Source organism: Dendronephthya gigantea, unplaced genomic scaffold (assembly GCF_004324835.1).
Source record: "Dendronephthya gigantea isolate DGI-Jeju-01 unplaced genomic scaffold, DenGig_1.0 000009F, whole genome shotgun sequence".
Lineage (NCBI taxonomy): Eukaryota > Metazoa > Cnidaria > Anthozoa > Malacalcyonacea > Nephtheidae > Dendronephthya > Dendronephthya gigantea.
This window is the reverse complement of record NW_021163019.1, coordinates 1493451-1512253: the sequence shown is the minus strand read 5'-3', so window position 1 is coordinate 1512253 and position 18803 is coordinate 1493451. Positions and strand designations below refer to the sequence as shown.

The window sequence follows — 18803 nt, the reverse complement described above, 5'->3', positions numbered from 1 at the left end:
ATACAACATTGATTTTTCATACCCAATATACATTTGTCATAATTATCTTCAAACGCATTCCAGTGGTAACAAAGTCCTTTTTTGAATTCACAGGTATTTCGACTCCAGTCAACAAATCTTGCACGATTTTACACACAAAATATCCTTCAGCTGAAAGTGGAATGTATTCTATAAAACCACAAGGACTCAATTTCTCTGTTCGAGTATTTTGTGACATGACGTCAAAGAATGGTGTTGGTGTGACAGAAATTGGACATGACAGTGAATCAAGAACACTTGTGATTGGATGTTCTCCTCCAGGTTGTTACAATCGAACGATTAAATATGACATTTCAATGGAGCAGATTGTTGCCATTATCAACCAGTCCAAGAATTGTGAGCAGTTTATAAAATATGAATGTTACGATAGCGTTTTTACGTATAGCCCCACAGGTATATATTATGGTTGGTGGGTATCACGTCAAGGTTCAAAGATGAATTACTGGGGTGGAGCGGCAGTCGACAGTGGAAAATGTGCCTGTGGAATGACCAACAGCTGTGCAGGTGGAGGAAAATGTAATTGTGACAAGAATGACTACGCATGGCGTGAAGACAGTGGATACCTGACAGACAAGAACACGCTGCCTGTTACTGAACTGAGATTTGGAGATGCTGGCGAAGTATTAGGCAATGGAGAAAAAGAGCGTGGTTATCATACACTGGGAAAATTACGTTGCTGGGGTTAAGAGATGGAACATCAAACCTGATGTGATTTTAAAATATGATCTTGTCACCAGAATAACTAAACTTTGATAATCAATATTCGTTAAACTAGACGCTTGGCAACCAAGACTTTCGTTTGTCCTAGAATCGCATGTTTTAGTTTTACAATATTATGAAATATTATCGACTTAAGTATTGCATAATTTTTAAAATCGGTTGGAAAACATCCGACGACGGATTAATTCATAGTAATATGGTAGTTGTTGAGTGTTTTTTATAGACAGGACAGTTTGTATTAAGTCTTCTACATGTAGATGGAGATATTTCATTTCATACAATATACTGCATGCATGTATAGCAATGCATCCTCCAGCACTCTTTAATGTACCTGGATTGTTTTAATTATTGTATGTTGTTTACCTGCAGACTGCATGACTGTCATGAAAATCAAATTCATCACATTATGAATTCCACACCATTAATTCACAATTTTGTCATCATTCCACAATAAAATTAGTCATGGATAACTGTCAGTTATGGATAGTAGCTACTGTTTCTCGAAAAGTCTATAAAAAATTCCCGCGCGCATTCTACAGCATGTAAGTCAAATGTCCGAGAGCAGACTATACTTACGGTGCTGAGCATGAGTACACCATAATTTCATGTTATAAGTTACAACGAGTAGACTGAGTGCATAATAGATAAAATGAATTCACCGGGTGTATCTATGGCAAGGGGCTTACATGCACCCAGTTCAGGGGAACTGTACGTCTCAGCCCCTGTTCATAATTCGCGAAGTTTATATAATGTTATTGTCTGAATCTGTTTTCTAGCTAATTGATTATGATTACGTGAAGTTTATGATTTCTTCACCTTTCATTTCAACCGCCATTCCTTTTTGCACCTGTTAAAATTTAAAAGCGGCGGCCATTGTAGCATTGTTTGACTATTTTCCATTTTAATATTTCCACCACATGCAGATAAAGTATACCAATAAACCGCATTTTTTGAAATTCCGAAAATATACGTCCCCTTGTACTCAAAAGACTAACTTAATGAAAATCAAATTCATCACATTATGAATTCCACACCATTAATTCACAATTTTGTCATCATTCCACAATAAAATTAGTTATGGATAACTGTCAGTTATGGATAGTAGCGGCTACCGTTTCGCGAAAAGTCTATAAAAAATTCCCGCGCGCATTCTACAGCATGTAAGTCAGCTGTCCGAGAGCAGACTATACTTACGGTGCTGCATGAGCATGAGTACACCATAATTTCACGTTATAAGTTACAACAAGTAGACTGAGTGCATAATAGATAAAATGAATTTCACCGTGTACCTATGGTAAGGGGCTTACTTCCAGTTCACGGGGAACGACGGTACGTCTCAGTCCCTGTTCATAATTCGTGAAGTTTATATAATGTTATTGTCTGAACCTATTGTCTAGCTAATTGATTATGATTACGTGAAGTTTATGATTTCTTCACCTTTCATTTCAACCGCCATTCCTATTTGCACCTGTTAAAATTTAAAAGCGGCGGCCATTGTAGCATTGTTTGACTATTTCCCATTTTAATATTTCCACCACATGCAGATAAAGTATACCAATAAACCGCATTTTTTGAAATTCCGAAAATATACGTCCCCTTGTACTCAAAAGACTAACTTAATATATTTATGTAACGAATCGTTTTATCTGAAAGGACACTTATCACTTGTTAATATCTGAATTAATTCAAATAATCATAGTCGATGCATGTAGAAATGAATTTAAGGCTCTTTTTCACTCATCGCAAAATCAACTGCCAAGCTCGCTGCAAGCGTTTGCATATAATTGAAATAACTGCCAAGCATTGTGCATGATTAGACGAAATTACTCGTATATATAGCGAACTTGCGAGTTAGTTTTTGCGTATATGAACAGAAAAGTAACTAAAGCCAATGCAGTACGTACAGCTTTATCAATAACACACTACATTCCATTTGTAAGAAGTGAATCATGGATCCGAAAAAGTTGGATCCTGTGTACGGGCTTTTAAGAGTCTTTCTACAGGACTACATTAATGAAGTCTTCTTCGGACAGGTCTATTTCATATTTTCATTTCATACAAGATACTGCATGGGAAGTTTCCTATATATCACCCTCTTAATAAATGTCCCTAAATTGTTTCAATGTTGTAATAGTTATGAATACCCTTTGTTGAAAAGTGTATCAAATTCTCTCGCGCAATTCGAGATTGGCATGGCTTGACTTTATTCCTATACTGATTTGAATATTTCCCCTTGCAGGTATTATGGTATACCAGTAAACCCCATTTATTGAAATTCCAACAATACTACACTCAAAGAACACCTTGTAACATGTTTATCTAACAATTCATTTCATCTGAAAGGGCACTGACCATTTGTTAATGTCTGAATTCAAAGTATAGTAAAGTCAATGTCGGAAATGGACTTTTCAAGTCTTTTCTGTCAACAGGACTATATCAAAGTCTTCTTCGGACAGGTCTAGCTTCCTATATATCACCCTCTTATTAAACACGTCTCTAAGTTGTTTCAATGATTGTATGTCGCTAATTTTTGCACGTTTTCTTATTTTTCTGTCGCGTTAATAATATATGCATTATCATCTCTTCAGCTGACGACATTATCATCTCTTCAGCTGACGTATGGAATGTAGTCTGTTATTAGGAAACTTTTAAAATTAAGCATGTTGGACGGCAACACGAGGACGACGTGGTTGGAATACTTCTTTAAATAAATGTTATGATAAAGCGTCGTTCTATATTATCAACTGTACCAATTTTATGAGATATAAGACGTTGAAAACATCGTGTTTACGTTTAGGGGCAATTCTATAGAGCTTAACTCGAGGTAGCGCATACATACTAATGATACTGTACATATAGGACGTAATAAACGCGACGTTGTAAACAGAACGTAGATCACGTCTAAACCTCCCATAGGTATTTAATAATTCATTTCTTTTCAATGAAGCATTGTATTGATAGCTGCCGTCGTCGTGTTCCCGTCCTACATAGGTCCCTATTGATAAAGCCGTGATAAAGCTATTCATCGCAAGTCAACAGACTATAAAACATCCATCAGAAGTGAATTGGATAATAGGCCTTTATAATGCATTAAAGGCATGGGATTACTTGATGTTTCAAAAAGACTTTTCCAATTTAAAGATAGACTTTTTTCAAAACATGCCTAATTGCTTGTCGCTGTTTATGAGACCAATGACTCGTGCACTTATGTGTTAATTAAAAAGCGCTGAATTGTTAATAATTTTACTAGCATAACAATGCAAAGTCTAGTAGGGCAAAATATTGTTGTTAGCACCGAGTCGCCCGAGCATTTCATATATGGAGAGCCTCAATTCTAATGCATTCTAAGGTCCCTAATAAGACTGGAACGATAACTCAACAATAAAGACTAGTCATTGGATGAAGCCGATTTGAATATAATTTGCTGATTAAGGCGCCAGCCGCGCGAGCAAATCAAGCCTTCAAAAGAACTGGGGAGAGTGAGAATTCCGTGGGGAGAGTGGGAATTGAAAATGGCTCTTAATCTTTCATTTACAATGCTAAAAGTCATTTTGGCTGAACTATGGTGCAAACCCGAACAATATTAATATTCTTGCATATTTAAGTGGTTGCGGTTTTTTTGGGACACCCTGTACATAGGACGTAATAAACGACGTTTTGCCGTTGTAAACAGAACGCAGATCACGTCTAAAACTCCCATAGGTATTTAATAATTCATTACTTTTCAATTAAGCATTGTATTAATAGAACGTAGATCACGTCTAAACCTCCCATAGGTATTTAATAATTCATTTCTTTTCAATGAAGCATTGTATTGATAGCTACCGTCGTCGTGTTTTACATGTTTAAGGTCCCTATTGATAGCAGTACTGCATTTGGCTTTAGTTGATTTGCTGCCCATATACATCGCAAGTTAACAGACTATAAGGCCTGTGTTAGACGTCGCATTTTAGTCGCGTCGAATGCAATTCAAACAACAGATAATGAGATGATAAAACTCATTAAACTCATTATCATCTTATTATCCATTGTTTGAATTGCATTCGACGCGACTAAAATGCGACGTCTTAAAACACAGGCCTAAAACATTCATCAGAAGTGAATTGGATAATAGACTTTATAATGCATTAAAGCCATGGGATGAATGGAACTCAAACATTAGCCAGTCTAGTTCAATAAGTTGTTCTTGTAAATAGTCTGTAGAACTATTATACTTAGTTTTAAAGCCGGTTTTCCACTAGCGTTAATTGTCGCGCGAAGCGACATTTTACTTTTCTTTCGGAGCTGTCAACTGCAACCATCTGGAACAAATTGCTCAAATACAAAAGAATAAAGTCGCTTCGCGCAAAAAATATCGCTAGTGGAAAATCGGCTTAATGCATGATTTTAATTTTGCCTAGTACTAATAAACGTACATATTATTGAAAAAAAAGATTACCGGATGTTTCAAAAAGACATTTCCAATTTAAAGATAAACTTTTTTCAAAACAAGCCGCTAAGCTGATAGACCTTTCTTATAATGACATCAAACGCGGAAAGTCTGATGTTACACGAAATTTGATTGGCTCCACAAACCTATCGAGCCAATCAAACTTCGTGTAACATCACACTTTCCGCGTTTGATATCATTATAAGAAAGGTCTATTCACTCCATTGCTTTTCGCTGTTTATGAAACCAGCACTTGTGCACTTTAATTTAAATGTGTTAATTAAAAAGCGCTGAATTGTTAATAATTTTACTAGCATAACAATACAAAGTCTAGTAGGACAAAATATTGGTGTTCACTCAGAGTTGCCCGATTATTTCAAAAATGGAGAACTTCAATTCTGTCGATAAGTTCCACATTTTTGCAAATGTCATAAATGTATCAAAGACCTCTTTTGTTAAAATTTTAACAACATAAGATACCCTGAATTACAGTAGAGAGAATATCTTCCGATCTACGACGCGGACGTGACATGAAAATTGCTATTAGTGCGAGGAAACCAGTAATATATATAATTTGGTTTACACACGACTCTGACTTTCCTTATCAAAAGAAGCCTATAATTTCCACCCCTGTTGCGAAACTGTGGAAATTATAGCAGTATTACTTCACGTTCGCGTCGTAAATTAGGTGTTTCTTAATTAAAGTCACTATAATTGCGCGTAGAAAACACATTTTAATAACAATAGAAACTTATATTTCATAGAACTAATAAACAGCAATTTTAACATTAGCCGAAGAAGCCATATGTTCAGTTTCAGAATGGCTGTCTTACTGAGCATTTCTGCGTTAGTTTTCATTTCAAAAATACTTCAGCCGGGAGAATGCTTGGTCGTCCAAGCCTTATTTCGCAAACTTGATGGTAAATATTTAGCGAATCATGTCATCGAAACAAAACACGTTGAAACTGAGTTAGAATGCAGTATGCATTGCGTTGCTCATGGATCATGCGTGTCGGTTAACTACAAAATTTCTGGAATCGGTAAAGGTCGATGTGAGCTCAACAACAAGACCCTTCAAGACGTATCTGACGATGATGGAAGTACGAGTGACCCTGAGTTCAAACATCTTTATAAAATCATAATCAAAAAGGTAAGACGACAACAAAAATTTTTATAACGGAATATAAACCTAGCGAAACATTTTACTAAAGTTTTCAGCAATGCTTCTCCTGTTCAAAGATTAATTTGTGTCTAGTTATAGTTAGCAACATTTCCAATAATGCAAGCAATTATTCTTGAATGCATGCATGGTAAAGTTTAATTTCAAAACGGCTTAATACGACAGTCTTCTTCTTAACATAGATAACTGAGAAACCAATTGCAACAAGTAACATGCAAATATCAGAAAGGATGAATGCATGACATGGGATAACTGTCATAATAAAAACGCCTTCATCGCATTATTCGCATAAAACCCGTGAATAAATTAATAATCTAGTTCTTCAGTAGTTAGCTAGCACGTCAAGTGGACTCAACGGAGAAAAAAAATAATGTGAAAGATTCGGAGAAAACTTATACATGCATGCCCGGCATACAACCAAAGAAGACGAACTGCATGGCGAAAAAGCTCTCGATCCACACGACTCTAAATTAACACAAAATTAAAAGAACTGAGAAAGTCGCAGGAGAGGCAATTAGGCAAAAGTGCCGAAAAAAACTATTAGCATGAGTATTTACGACACAGTCTTCTTTATTATAGATAACCCCGAAACCAGTTCCAAGCCTCCCAACGGGTATGAAATATTAAGCTATGCACTATATAGATATATAGATAACAACAGTCCCGCGCCTGCATGAGAACTCGTAAGAATAATTTATGTAATTATGTTTTCTAACAGATCCCAGCTTTACTTTTGAAATATAAAATTAGTTCATTTGTATCATTTGTGCTTTATAATATATGGTATATATTTTAACAAAACTTTCCAGGTTTTTTTGTTTTTCTTGCTCCAAGGGTGGCATTGAAATTTGTGTTTTTCAGCCCATATGAAAATTTTTTCAAAAAATGCCCGGCAGCAAAGGTTGCTATGAGTCTACGGATAGCGCAATTCCAAAAGAAACATTACAACCCATGCAGAAAACCGTTTGCATATATAAAACTAAAAATCAAACTGAACAAGAAAATAAAAAAGTGAAATACTTTTATGCACAAAAATGTAGCTACGTGATGTTATAATATTATACGATGTGATAAAACTAGTTTATATGAAAGTCATCACTTGGTTCAGAGAGTTTCAAAAAATAATTATTAATTCCATGATATACATAACCTTTAAAAAAGCTGCAATATAAACGTAGTAACTAAGACCGCTTTTTCTTAATTCACAGATATTTCCATTCCTGTCAACAAATCCTGCACGATTTTACGCACAAAATATCCTTCAGCTGAAAGTGGAATGTATTCTATAAAACCACAAGGACTCTCTGTTCGAGTATTTTGTGACATGACGTCAAAGAATGGTGTTGGTGTGACAGAGATTGGACATGACAGTGAATCAAGAACACTTGTGAGTGGATATGATCCTCCAGGTTCTTACATGAGAAAGATTAATATGAATTTCCATGGAGCAGATTGTTGCCATTATGAACCAGTCCAAGAATTGTGAGCAGTTTATAAAATATGAATGTTACCAAACTATGTTTCTAAACTCTGGTTATGGTTGGTGGGTATCACGTCAAGGTTCAAAGATGAATTACTGGGGTGGAGCGGCAGTCAACAGTGGAAAATGTGCCTGTGGAATGAACAACAGCTGTGCAGGTGGAGACAAATGCAATTGTGACATGAATGACAACGCATGGCGTGAAGACAGTGGATATCTGACAGACAAGAACACGCTGCCTGTTACTGAGCTGAGATTTGGAGATGCTGACGGTGTTTCAATGCCTAACGGAGAAAGAGAGTCAGGTTTTCATACACTGGGAAAATTACGTTGCTGGGGTTAAGAGATGGATTCAGATGATCTTGTCACCTGAATAACCTAACTTTGATAATCAATATTCGTTAAACTACTGAGACGCATGGTAACCATGCAAGGCTATTCATTTGTCCTAGAATCGCATGTTTTAGTTTTACAATATTATCAAATATTATAGATTTAAGTATTCAAAATTTTTAAAATCGGTTTATCACAGAGTCGAGACTTGGAACACATCCGAGTGATCCGACGACGGATTAATTCACAGTCTTCTACATGTAGATAGATGGAAATATTTTCATTTCATACAATATACAGTGCATGGGTCGCAGCACTCCAGCACTCTTCTTCAATGTACCTGGATTGTTTTAATTATTGTATGTTGTTGACCTGCAGACTGCAGTCTTATTCGCCTGTCATGAAAATCAAATTCATCACAGTATGAATTCCACACCATTAAAGTTCACAATTTTGCCGCCATTGCACAATAAAATTAATCATGGATAACTGTCAGTAATGGAAAGTACCGTTTCTCGAAAAGTCCATATAAAAAATTCCCGCGCGCAATTGTAGAGCATGCATGCATCTGTCCGAGAGCAGACTATACTTTTCACATGCTACCATTTTTCCCTACAGTACCGTGCATGAGTATACTATAATTTCATGCTATAAGTTACAACGTGTTGAGATATGCTCTAAATATTCTAAATAAGGTTAATTGACATAACTGAACCGCAATGTTATGTATATATGTATATAAGAATGTAATCTCTGGCTACCAGAAATACCAACGTAAAAATAGTTGTTGCATGTACCAAAATTGTAAATCTTGTATGGTAATGAAATATAATATGTCAAAATAGTTAACATAGATATCATTCTGTATATATATGAGTGATTTGTATGATTAAAATATATTCCTTTTAAAACTCCTAAGTTGTATGTTGTGCTTCGTATTCAAGAAAGAGCGATGGCAACGGTACAAACCCTAACACAACTGACGAGTAGACTGAGTGCATAATAGATAAAATGAATTCACCGGGTGTATCTATGGCAAGGGGCTTACATGCACCCAGTTCAGGGGAACTGTACATCTCAGCCCCTGTTCATAATTCGTGAAGTTTATATAATTTCATTGTCTGAATCTATTTTCTATAGCTAATTGATTATGATTACGTGAACAAGTTTAATGATTTCTCCACCTTTCAACCGCCATTCCTATTTGCACCTGTTAAAATTTAAAAGCGGCAGCCATTGTAGCATTGTTTGACCATTTTCCATAGCGAACTTGCGAGTTAGTTTTTGCGTATATATGAACCGAAAAGTAACTAAAGCCAATGCAGTACGTACAGCTCTATCAAAAACACACTATACATTCCATTTGTGAAAAGTGAATTTGATCCGAAAAAGTTGGATCCTGTGAACGGGCCTTTATGAGTCTTTCTACAGGACTACATTAATGAAGTCTTCTTCGGACAGGTCTATTTCATTTCATACAAGATATTGTATGCGAAGTTTCCTATATATCACCCTCTTAATAAATGTCCCTAAATTGTTTCAATGTTGTAATAGTTATGAATACCCTTTGTTGAAAAGTGTATCAAATTCTCTCGCGCAATTCGAGAGCATGCAAGTCACCCGTGACCGTGAGCAGACTATATTTTTCACATTGATGCATGCTATCATTTTTCTCTACGTATAACCGTGAGTATATATATATATATATATATATATATATATATATATATATATATATATATATATATATATATATATATATATATCAGTACAACGGGTAGACTAAGTGCATAAAAGACGAAATGAATTTCACCATGCTGGGGTTGTACCGGCCTGAAAATATCTGCATGCCTCCCTATATTAAAGTTCACATAAATGTGGAAAGGAAATCAGTTCATAATCACTATGTCATTGTATAAATCTGATTACTATAAGTATAAGAGTATGATTTCCGAACAGCTGTATAATTTCTTCACCTTTTAAACGCCATTCCTATTTGCACCTCTGCATGGCATGGCTTGACTTTATTCCTATATATTTGAATATTTCCCCTTGCAGGTATATATCATAATACACCAGTAAACGCCATTTATTGAAATTACGACAATACTACACTCAAAGAACACCTTGTAACATGTTTATCTAACAATTCATTTCATCTGAAAGGGCACTGACCATTTGTTAATGTCTGAATTCAAAGTAGTATAGTCAATGTCGGAAATGGACTTTTCAAGTCTTTTCTGTCAACAGGACTATATCAAAGTCTTCTTCGGACAGGTCTAGCTTCCTATATATCACCCTCTTATTAAACACGCCTCTAAGTTGTTTCAATGATTGTATGTATAGCTAATTTTTGCACGTTTTCTTATTTTTCTGTCGCGTTAATAATATATGCATGCAAAAAATTTTCATCATCTTTTTCATTGCCAACTAAAATTATTGATAGATAAATAGAAGTCTGAAAAATATTTTAGTAATCATCGTGAAATATAGTCAAGTTAAATGCATGCTTGACACATTCAAGAGTTGAATAGATGTGTTGGACGATTAAATATTTCGATTTTAACTTGACTTTGCACAGGCCATGGCTATATCAGCCATATAAGACGTGAGCGAATGGTATGATTCCTTCATAATAATATATAGCCAGAACATTATAATGATAAAATGTGCAAACTTATATAAAATCCTCATCACAAATTCTCACTGTATTACGTACCGGCTGTTTTTAAATAACCTGATATACCCTTAGTAGCTTAGCCAATCAGATTGCGTAACAGCTCATATAACATGGCGAGTAGCTATATAAGATAAGTGTGTAAATATACACCGCTGTAGATCTTTATAATGCATAATATATTCTCATAATCCATCCTTTGCTCGGGTGCATGATTGGGAAAGATATTTCAACCCGACTAAGCGACGAAGGACTTTCGTATGAAATATTGCGCGGAATAGCAATTATCTCGGGTCTATAGCTAAATGATAAATATCATATTCATACTATCTTTAGACTTTACTCATTTCTTTTTGAATATGGTTCCTAAATAGAATTGTCAATATCATCTTAAAAAATGAAGAGGAATATTAGAAATAAATGAAAGTCTGTTTTGCATCACATCTTAAAACAAGTGTTAAAGACTTAAATAATGTTTAGTTGAAGAATGGCCATCTTACTGAGCATTTGTGCGTTAGTTTTCACCTCAAGAATACTCCAGCCGGGAGAATGCTCAGTCGCCCAGGCCTTATTTCGCAAAATTGATGGCAAATATTTAGCGAATCATGTCATCGAAACGAAACACGCTGAAACTGAATTGGAATGTAGTATGCATTGCGTTGCCCATGGATCATGTGTGTCGGTTAATTTCAAAACCTCTGGAATCGGTAAAGGTCGATGTGAGCTCAACAGCAACACCCTTCAAAACACGTCTGACGATGATGGCAGCATGAACGATCCTGAGTTCAAACATCTTCATATAATCAAAAAGGTAAGACGACAACAAAAATTTTTATAACGGAATATAAACCTAGCGAAACATTTTACTAAAGTTTTCAGCAATGCTCCTTCTGTTCAAAGATTAATTTGTGTCTAGTTATAGTTAGCAACATTCCAATAATGCAAGCAATTAATAATATTCTTGAATGAATGCATGGTAAAGTTTAATTTCAAAACGGCTTAATACGACTTCTGGTCTTCTTCTTAACATAGATAACTGAGAAACCAATTGCAACAAATGCCACACAGACATCAGGAAATCTCTCAACAGGTATGATATGCGAATTGCATTTGAAGAAAACCCGTTGTCCAACGATAAATACACGAACGTCTTTCTAAACCTGAAAGAAACAGGTCTTTTATACTCTACAATGCCTTTTCTATACCTGTACATCGTCTTCGACTTCATTTTTCCTGCCAAAATTAAAATTCACTCAGAAACTGGAATGCGGATTTATTTTCGGAACATCCAGAGCTTATTTTAGAGATTAAAATGAAGTATAGTCACGCTATATAGCGATTAGTAGCTATAATGCTATAATGTAAGTTGAAAAGCGTAATTTAAGGTGCGTTGAGTCCATATAAAGCCCCTTATATATACACTAAATGACGTTCAAATACTTAAAAATAAACATTGAAGTATTTCTAATGACAATTACTATTTCTACGACAGTTAAAAAACACGTGCAAAACATTTTCGAAAAAAAAAGTAAAAACCACTGACGGTTTATACCCATGCATTCCTATATAGTTAAAAATACAACATTTTTCATACCCAATATACATTTGCCATGATTATCTTCAAGCGTATTCGAGTGGTAAGAAAGATCTTTTTCGAATTCACAGGTATTCTGAATAATGTCACTAACAAATCTTGCACGATTTTACACACAAAATATCCTTCAGCTGAAAGTGGAATGTATTCTATAAAACCACAAGGACTCAACCTCGCGGTTCGAGTATTTTGTGATATGACTTCAAAGGGTGGTGTTGGTGTGACAGTGATTGGACATGACAGTGAATCAAGAACATTTGTGGACGGATATAATAATGCAGGTTCTTACAAGAGAAAGATTAAATATGAAATTTCCATGGAGCAGATTGTTGCCATTACGACGCAGTCCAAGTATTGTGAGCAGTTTATAAAATATGAATGTTATCATAGCGTTTTTAGGTTCAGTTCCACAGGTGAATATCAAGGTTGGTGGGTATCACGTCAAGGTTCAAAGATGAATTACTGGGGTGGAGCGCCAGTCGACAGTGGAAAATGTGCCTGTGGAATGACCAACAGCTGTGCAGGTGGAGGAAACTGTGATTGTGACAAGAATGACGAAATATGGCGTGAAGACAGTGGATACCTGACAGACAAGAACACACTGCCTGTTACTGAACTGAGATTTGGAGATACTGGTAGATATCGGAGTACAGATGAGCGTGGTTATCATACACTGGGAAAATTACGTTGTTGGGATTAAGAAGATGAAAAATATAACCATTACGAGTGGTGCATCGCAATGCCCGTATAATATATCGTGCAGGGTCTATGGATGGTTTTGTCTTTTTTTATGTGCTTTTATATATTTTCATGCAAAGTATACAACATTTCCACGACTCTGCATTATTATATATTAATGTTTAAAACCTAATAACAAATGATTTTTGAAATAACATTACCAAATTCGCCACATATGACATGTTATTTGCGTATGAAAAATGTGATATAGTAAATTAACGGTAAATTCATTTGCTGGTATGCTAAGTGAGCATGCTTGGAATGATGGGTAATATCAAATTTCCCTTTCTCCCCCTCACTAAATGATCACGTTGAATGTAGGTCTGCATTTGTTTACTTAGCTCATGATTTGACCAATCATTGCGAAGATTAGGGTTAAGTTTATCCAATGAAAAGGGTGGAATTTGTCACGACATCGAAGGTTGAGCTTATTTGCACCGGCCGTGAAATATCACTTCAGTTCCAAGTTAATCTATAAATATAACCAGTCTCACAATGACAGTCGTGGTGAGTATTTGGGCGTTATTTATCCTTTCAAAAATAATAGAGCCAAGCGAATGCTTAGCTGGGATTAAGGAAGCTTTCTTCAAAGAAAATGATGGCAAGTATCTAGCAAATCATGTCATCGAATCAAAACACGCTAAAACAGAGTTAGAATGCAGTGGACATTGCGCGCGACATGGGCTTAACAGCCAGAACCTTCACGACACCTAGTTCTGGCTAGCTCTGACGATGATGGATGTATGAGTGACCCTGAATTTAAGTGAAGGATTAGAGAGTAGTGTTGGTTTTATATAGTGTCCATCGTTTTATCAGATCTGCATGTCATTTTTTAGTAAACTGCGGCTCGTGGTGACCTGTAAAGTTTACACACTTTAATTAAAAGCCCAAGATATGAAAAATATGAAAGATATTGAAAGATATTTTATACATCAAAGACATTTGGTATCCGGGAAGACTAAATTTAACACTATAGCGAGTGTTAATATAACACACAACGGTATCTCGATAAACTATACGCAAACCAGCTGCTCTTCCGTTGCCGTTGGTCACCATAAACTCATTGTGAGCGAACTTAAGCAGACATTACAAAAAGGACAACTCGAAACAGTTGCGTAACCAGAACGATAATTGGGGGCCCATATTCAGCTATTCGTCATACACAGGATTAATTTCTTTTCAAATCAATTGTCTTCACAGTCTGTTAACATGAATATATTAATATGTGCCCCCCCCCATTACCGATGCTGGCTACGCCACCGACGCATAAGGCGAAAACTCTTTGAAGAAGAAGAACCGAACAGCTAACGGCCATTTTTTACAGCGCCATGGAAATTTAGTCGATATTTTACTTGTTTGACTTTTCTATACCTATATTGTTAAACTCCAGCTTCATGCATGCATGCACGTCCAGCATGACATTCACGTGATAATTGTGACATATTAAATATGTGTAAATAAGGATCTTTGCTCAACTTCAGTAAATATTTGAAATATTTTATAGAATAAGAGCACACAAGTGTTTGTCAGAAAAAATACTCAGATCCTTCATATAGCAATATTTAAACGACTCTATATATTGTTTAATTTTTTCTACATGTTCTTAGCAGACTAGAGAGAACAGAGTATAATATTTTTCCGATTGTTTTCACAAAGTTATATCTAATTTAATTGCGTTTCAAAACAGGATTCCACAAGAGGTTTTTATTTTTGATTTTAGCAACGTTTCGAACAGTTTAACTGGGGTGAATGAACAGGGGTGAAAGTTTTAGAAGAAAAATTAAAATTTGAGTTATATCTAGTTGACAAACGTTAGTTTTTTCATCTAGACATGCAGGTCAAACATTATCAACATGAATAATTTATTATTTTATTTTAGGATTTTTAATGGCATTAAATATTTCCATTTTAAAATTCGACTATGGCAAACTTTGGTTTTATTTTATACACTAAAGTTTGGGCATCGCAATGCCCGTACAATCATGCATGGTCTATGTATAGTTTTGCCGGTTTTTTATTTAAAACAGGGTAGCTCTGTCAGGTGGTAAATACACCTGTTATCGATAGACCCGATCTAAGTAAAACATCCTGTTTGAAAGACGAAAAAAAAATGAAATAATTATTTGTGTGCTTTTATTTTCATGCAAAGTATACAACATTTCCACCACTCTGTATTATTAATGTTTAAAACTTTATGGCAAATAATTTTTGAAATAACATTACCAAAATTGCCGTATGCAGCATATGACATGTTATTTGCGTATGAAAAATGTGATATAGTAAATTAACGGAATTATTCATTTGCTGGTATGCTAAGTGAGCATGCTTGGAATGATGGGAAATATCAAATTTCCCTTTCTCCTCCTCCCTAAATGATTACGTTGAATGTAGGTCTGCATTTGTTTGCTTAGCTCATGATTTGACCAATCATTGTGAAGATTAGGGTTCAGCTTATCCAATGAAAAGGGTAGAATTTGTCACGACATCGAAGTTAAGGGGGGAGCTTATTTGCACCGGCCGTGAAATATAACTTCAGTTCCAAGGTGAACTATAAACATAACCAGTTTCACAATGACAGTCATGGTGAGTATTTGGGCGTTATTTATCCTGTCAAATATAATAGAGCCAAGCGAATGCTTAGCTGGGATTAAGGAAGCTTTCTTCAAAGAAAATGATGGTAAATATTTAGCAAATCATGTCATCGAAAAAAAACATGCAGAAACCGAGTTAGAATGCAGTATGTACTGCATTCGACATAGATCATGTGTGTCGGTTAATTACAAAACATCTGGAATCGGTAAAGGTCGATGTGAGCTCAACAACAAGACCCTTCAAGACGCATCTGACGATGATAAAAGTACGAGAAATCCCGAGTTCAAACATCTTTATATAATCGAACAGGTAAAAATTCAAAGAAGTATTGTTTTCTAATGTTTTTAAAACGAACAATGGTTCAGAAGCATATATATATAAAATAAAACACTGTATTAAAATTTACCCCATGCAGAGTTAGCGCTAGACTAGCTTTGAACAACTTGCCCCATACAGGTGTATAAAAAACAAAGTTTTTTTCCTAATGGAAATCAGCGAACAAGTGCATGGTGAAAATTTATGTTTATTTGTATTCATTTATTTAAAGCTTAGCGGAAACTATAACTGCATGTGGGTTTCGCCAGTAGAAAACTCTAAGCTTCTATGCTGTATTAGACAACGCTCGTTTTAAGTTAGCTGTATAATATAGCTATGAACGAAAGAATTGCAAAAATGAGAAAAGTCAATATATATATAAATGGAATATGAATGCATGACTTGGGATAAGTATTGATTTTTGCGACGAAAATGCACGAGAATTAAACAATATTTTTCGATCATGCATTCTCAATTACAAATTACTTTAATTTCCTTCCAAGCATGACGGTTTAAGTGTAGGTTTGAAGAGTAGTATATTGCTTTTAGTGTCAATCGTTTTATCCGAGCTGTCGTTTTCGGGTAAAGTCCGGCAAACTGCGGTGCGTGGTGACCTGTAAAGTTTACGCACTTAGTAAAAGCCCAAGCATGCAAAGCTAGTTAATAATCAGGCTGCAGGTGGTCGTGCCAATCTACTCAACTGTCATAATAAAAACGCCTTCATCGCCTATAAACCCGTAAATAAATTAATAAGCTAGTTCCGCAGTAGTTAGCTAGCACGTCAAGTGGACTCAACGGAGAAAAAAAATAATGTGAAACATTCGGAGAAAACTTATACATGCATGCCGGAGAAAAAAAATAATGTGAAACATTCGGAGAAAACTTATACATGCATGCCGGCATAAAACCAAAGAAGAGGAAGTGCATTGCGAAAAAGCCCTCGATCCACACGACTCTAAATTAAGAGAAAATTAAAACACAAAATTAAGAGAACTGAGAAAGGTCTCAAGAAAGGCAATTAGGCAAAAGTGCCGAAAAAAAACTATTAGCATGAGTATTTACGACACAGTCTTCTTTTTTATAGATAACCCCGAAACCAGTTCCAAGCAACCAGCTTTCTTCACAAAGTCTCTCAACTGGTATGAAATATAAAGCTAAGCACTATAGATAGATAACAACAGTCCCGCCTGCATGAGAACTCGTAAGAATAATTTATGTTTTCTAACGGATCCCAGCTTTACTTTTGAAATATAAAATTAGTTAATTAGTATCATTTGTGGTTTATTAAAACATGCATATATTTCTTAACAAAACTTTCCAGGTTTTTTTGTTTTTCTTGCTCCAAGGGTGGCATTGAAATTTGTGTTTTTCAGCCCCTATGAAAATTTTCTCAAAAGTAGAGATTGCTATAAGACTACGGATAGCGTAATTTCAATAGAAATGTTACAGCCCAGAAAACCGTTTTAATAAAACTAAAAATCAAATTGAACAAGAAAATAAAAAATTGAAATACTTTTATGCACAAAAAAGTACGCGATGTTATATACGATTTCATAAAAATAGTTTGTACGAAAGCCATAACTTGGTTCAGAGAGTTTATTCATTACTTATTCCATGTGATAACGTAACATTTGAAATAGCTGGTTCTTACCATGCTAAACCTATATCAAATATCCTATATAAAAATAGTTTATATGAAAGTCATCACTTGGTTCGGAGAGTTTCAAAAAATAATTATTATTTCCATGATACACATAACCTTTAAAATTGCTGCAATAAAAACCTAGTAACCAAGACAACATTGTTTTAATTCACAGGTATTTCCATTCCAGTCAACAAATCCTGCACGATTTTACGCACAAAATATCCTTCAGCTGAAAGCGGAATGTATTTTATAAAACCACAAGGACTCTCTGTTCGAGTATTTTGTGACATGACTTCAAAGAGTGGTGTTGGTGTGACAGAGATTGGACATGACAGTGAATCAAGAACACTTGTGAGTGGATGTTTTCCTCCAGGTTGTTACAAGAGAAAGATTAAATATGAAATTTCAATGGAGCAGATTGTTGCCATTATGAACCAGTCCAAGAATTGTGAGCAGTTTATTAAATATGATTGTTGTGATAGCAGATTGTTACCAGGTTCCGGCTTTGGTTGGTGGGTATCACGTCAAGGTTCAAAGATGAATTACTGGGGTGGAGCGGCAGTCGACAGTGGAAAATGTGCCTGTGGAATGACCAACAGCTGTGCAGGTGGATGGAAATGTAATTGTGACAAGAATGACTACACATGGCGTGAAGACAGTGGATACCTGACAGACAAGAACACGCTGCCTGTTACTGAACTGAGATTTGGAGACACTGCCGCAAGTCACGAAAAAGGATATCACACATTGGGAAAGTTGCGTTGTTGGGATTAAAATCAAATAAGACAAAAACCCATGCATTTATGTATTTTAAACGTAAAAACAAGGAAAATAATTAGGAAAATAATATGAACGTGAAATTGATTTGTCATAACAACATTGTAGCAAATATTCATTTTTCTTCCTCTCCAAAGTACAGTCCAAATACTTAGCTTATGTAAAACAGTGAAATAAATAAAATAAACAGTAAATAATACCAGCGTGTTCTCTTAAACCTCTAATAATATATTGTTGTTCGTTATGAAAAATTAAGCAGTTTTTGATCGATTTTATAACCCAAA

General features: G+C 35.2%; 3 protein-coding genes and 1 pseudogene across 3 annotated transcripts; all 4 read left to right on the top strand.

The window, feature by feature from the left end:
- Nucleotides 1-209: 209 nt before the first annotated feature.
- LOC114517684 (neurexin-4-like) lies at nt 210-747 on the top strand. Its single transcript, XM_028537475.1, has one exon. It carries the CDS (start codon nt 216-218, stop codon nt 723-725), a length of 510 nt encoding a protein of 169 aa, XP_028393276.1. The 5' UTR covers nt 210-215; the 3' UTR covers nt 726-747.
- Nucleotides 748-7601: 6854 nt separating this feature from the next.
- LOC114517814 lies at nt 7602-8191 on the top strand (annotated as a pseudogene).
- A 4448-nt stretch (nt 8192-12639) lies between these two features.
- LOC114517701 (neurexin-4-like) lies at nt 12640-13152 on the top strand. Its single transcript, XM_028537497.1, has one exon. It carries the CDS (start codon nt 12649-12651, stop codon nt 13150-13152), a length of 504 nt encoding a protein of 167 aa, XP_028393298.1. The 5' UTR covers nt 12640-12648.
- A 4833-nt stretch (nt 13153-17985) lies between these two features.
- LOC114517700 (neurexin-4-like) lies at nt 17986-18574 on the top strand. Its single transcript, XM_028537496.1, has one exon. The coding sequence runs from the start codon at nt 18031-18033 to the stop codon at nt 18514-18516; it is 486 nt and encodes a 161-aa protein (XP_028393297.1). The 5' UTR covers nt 17986-18030; the 3' UTR covers nt 18517-18574.
- Nucleotides 18575-18803: the final 229 nt, after the last annotated feature.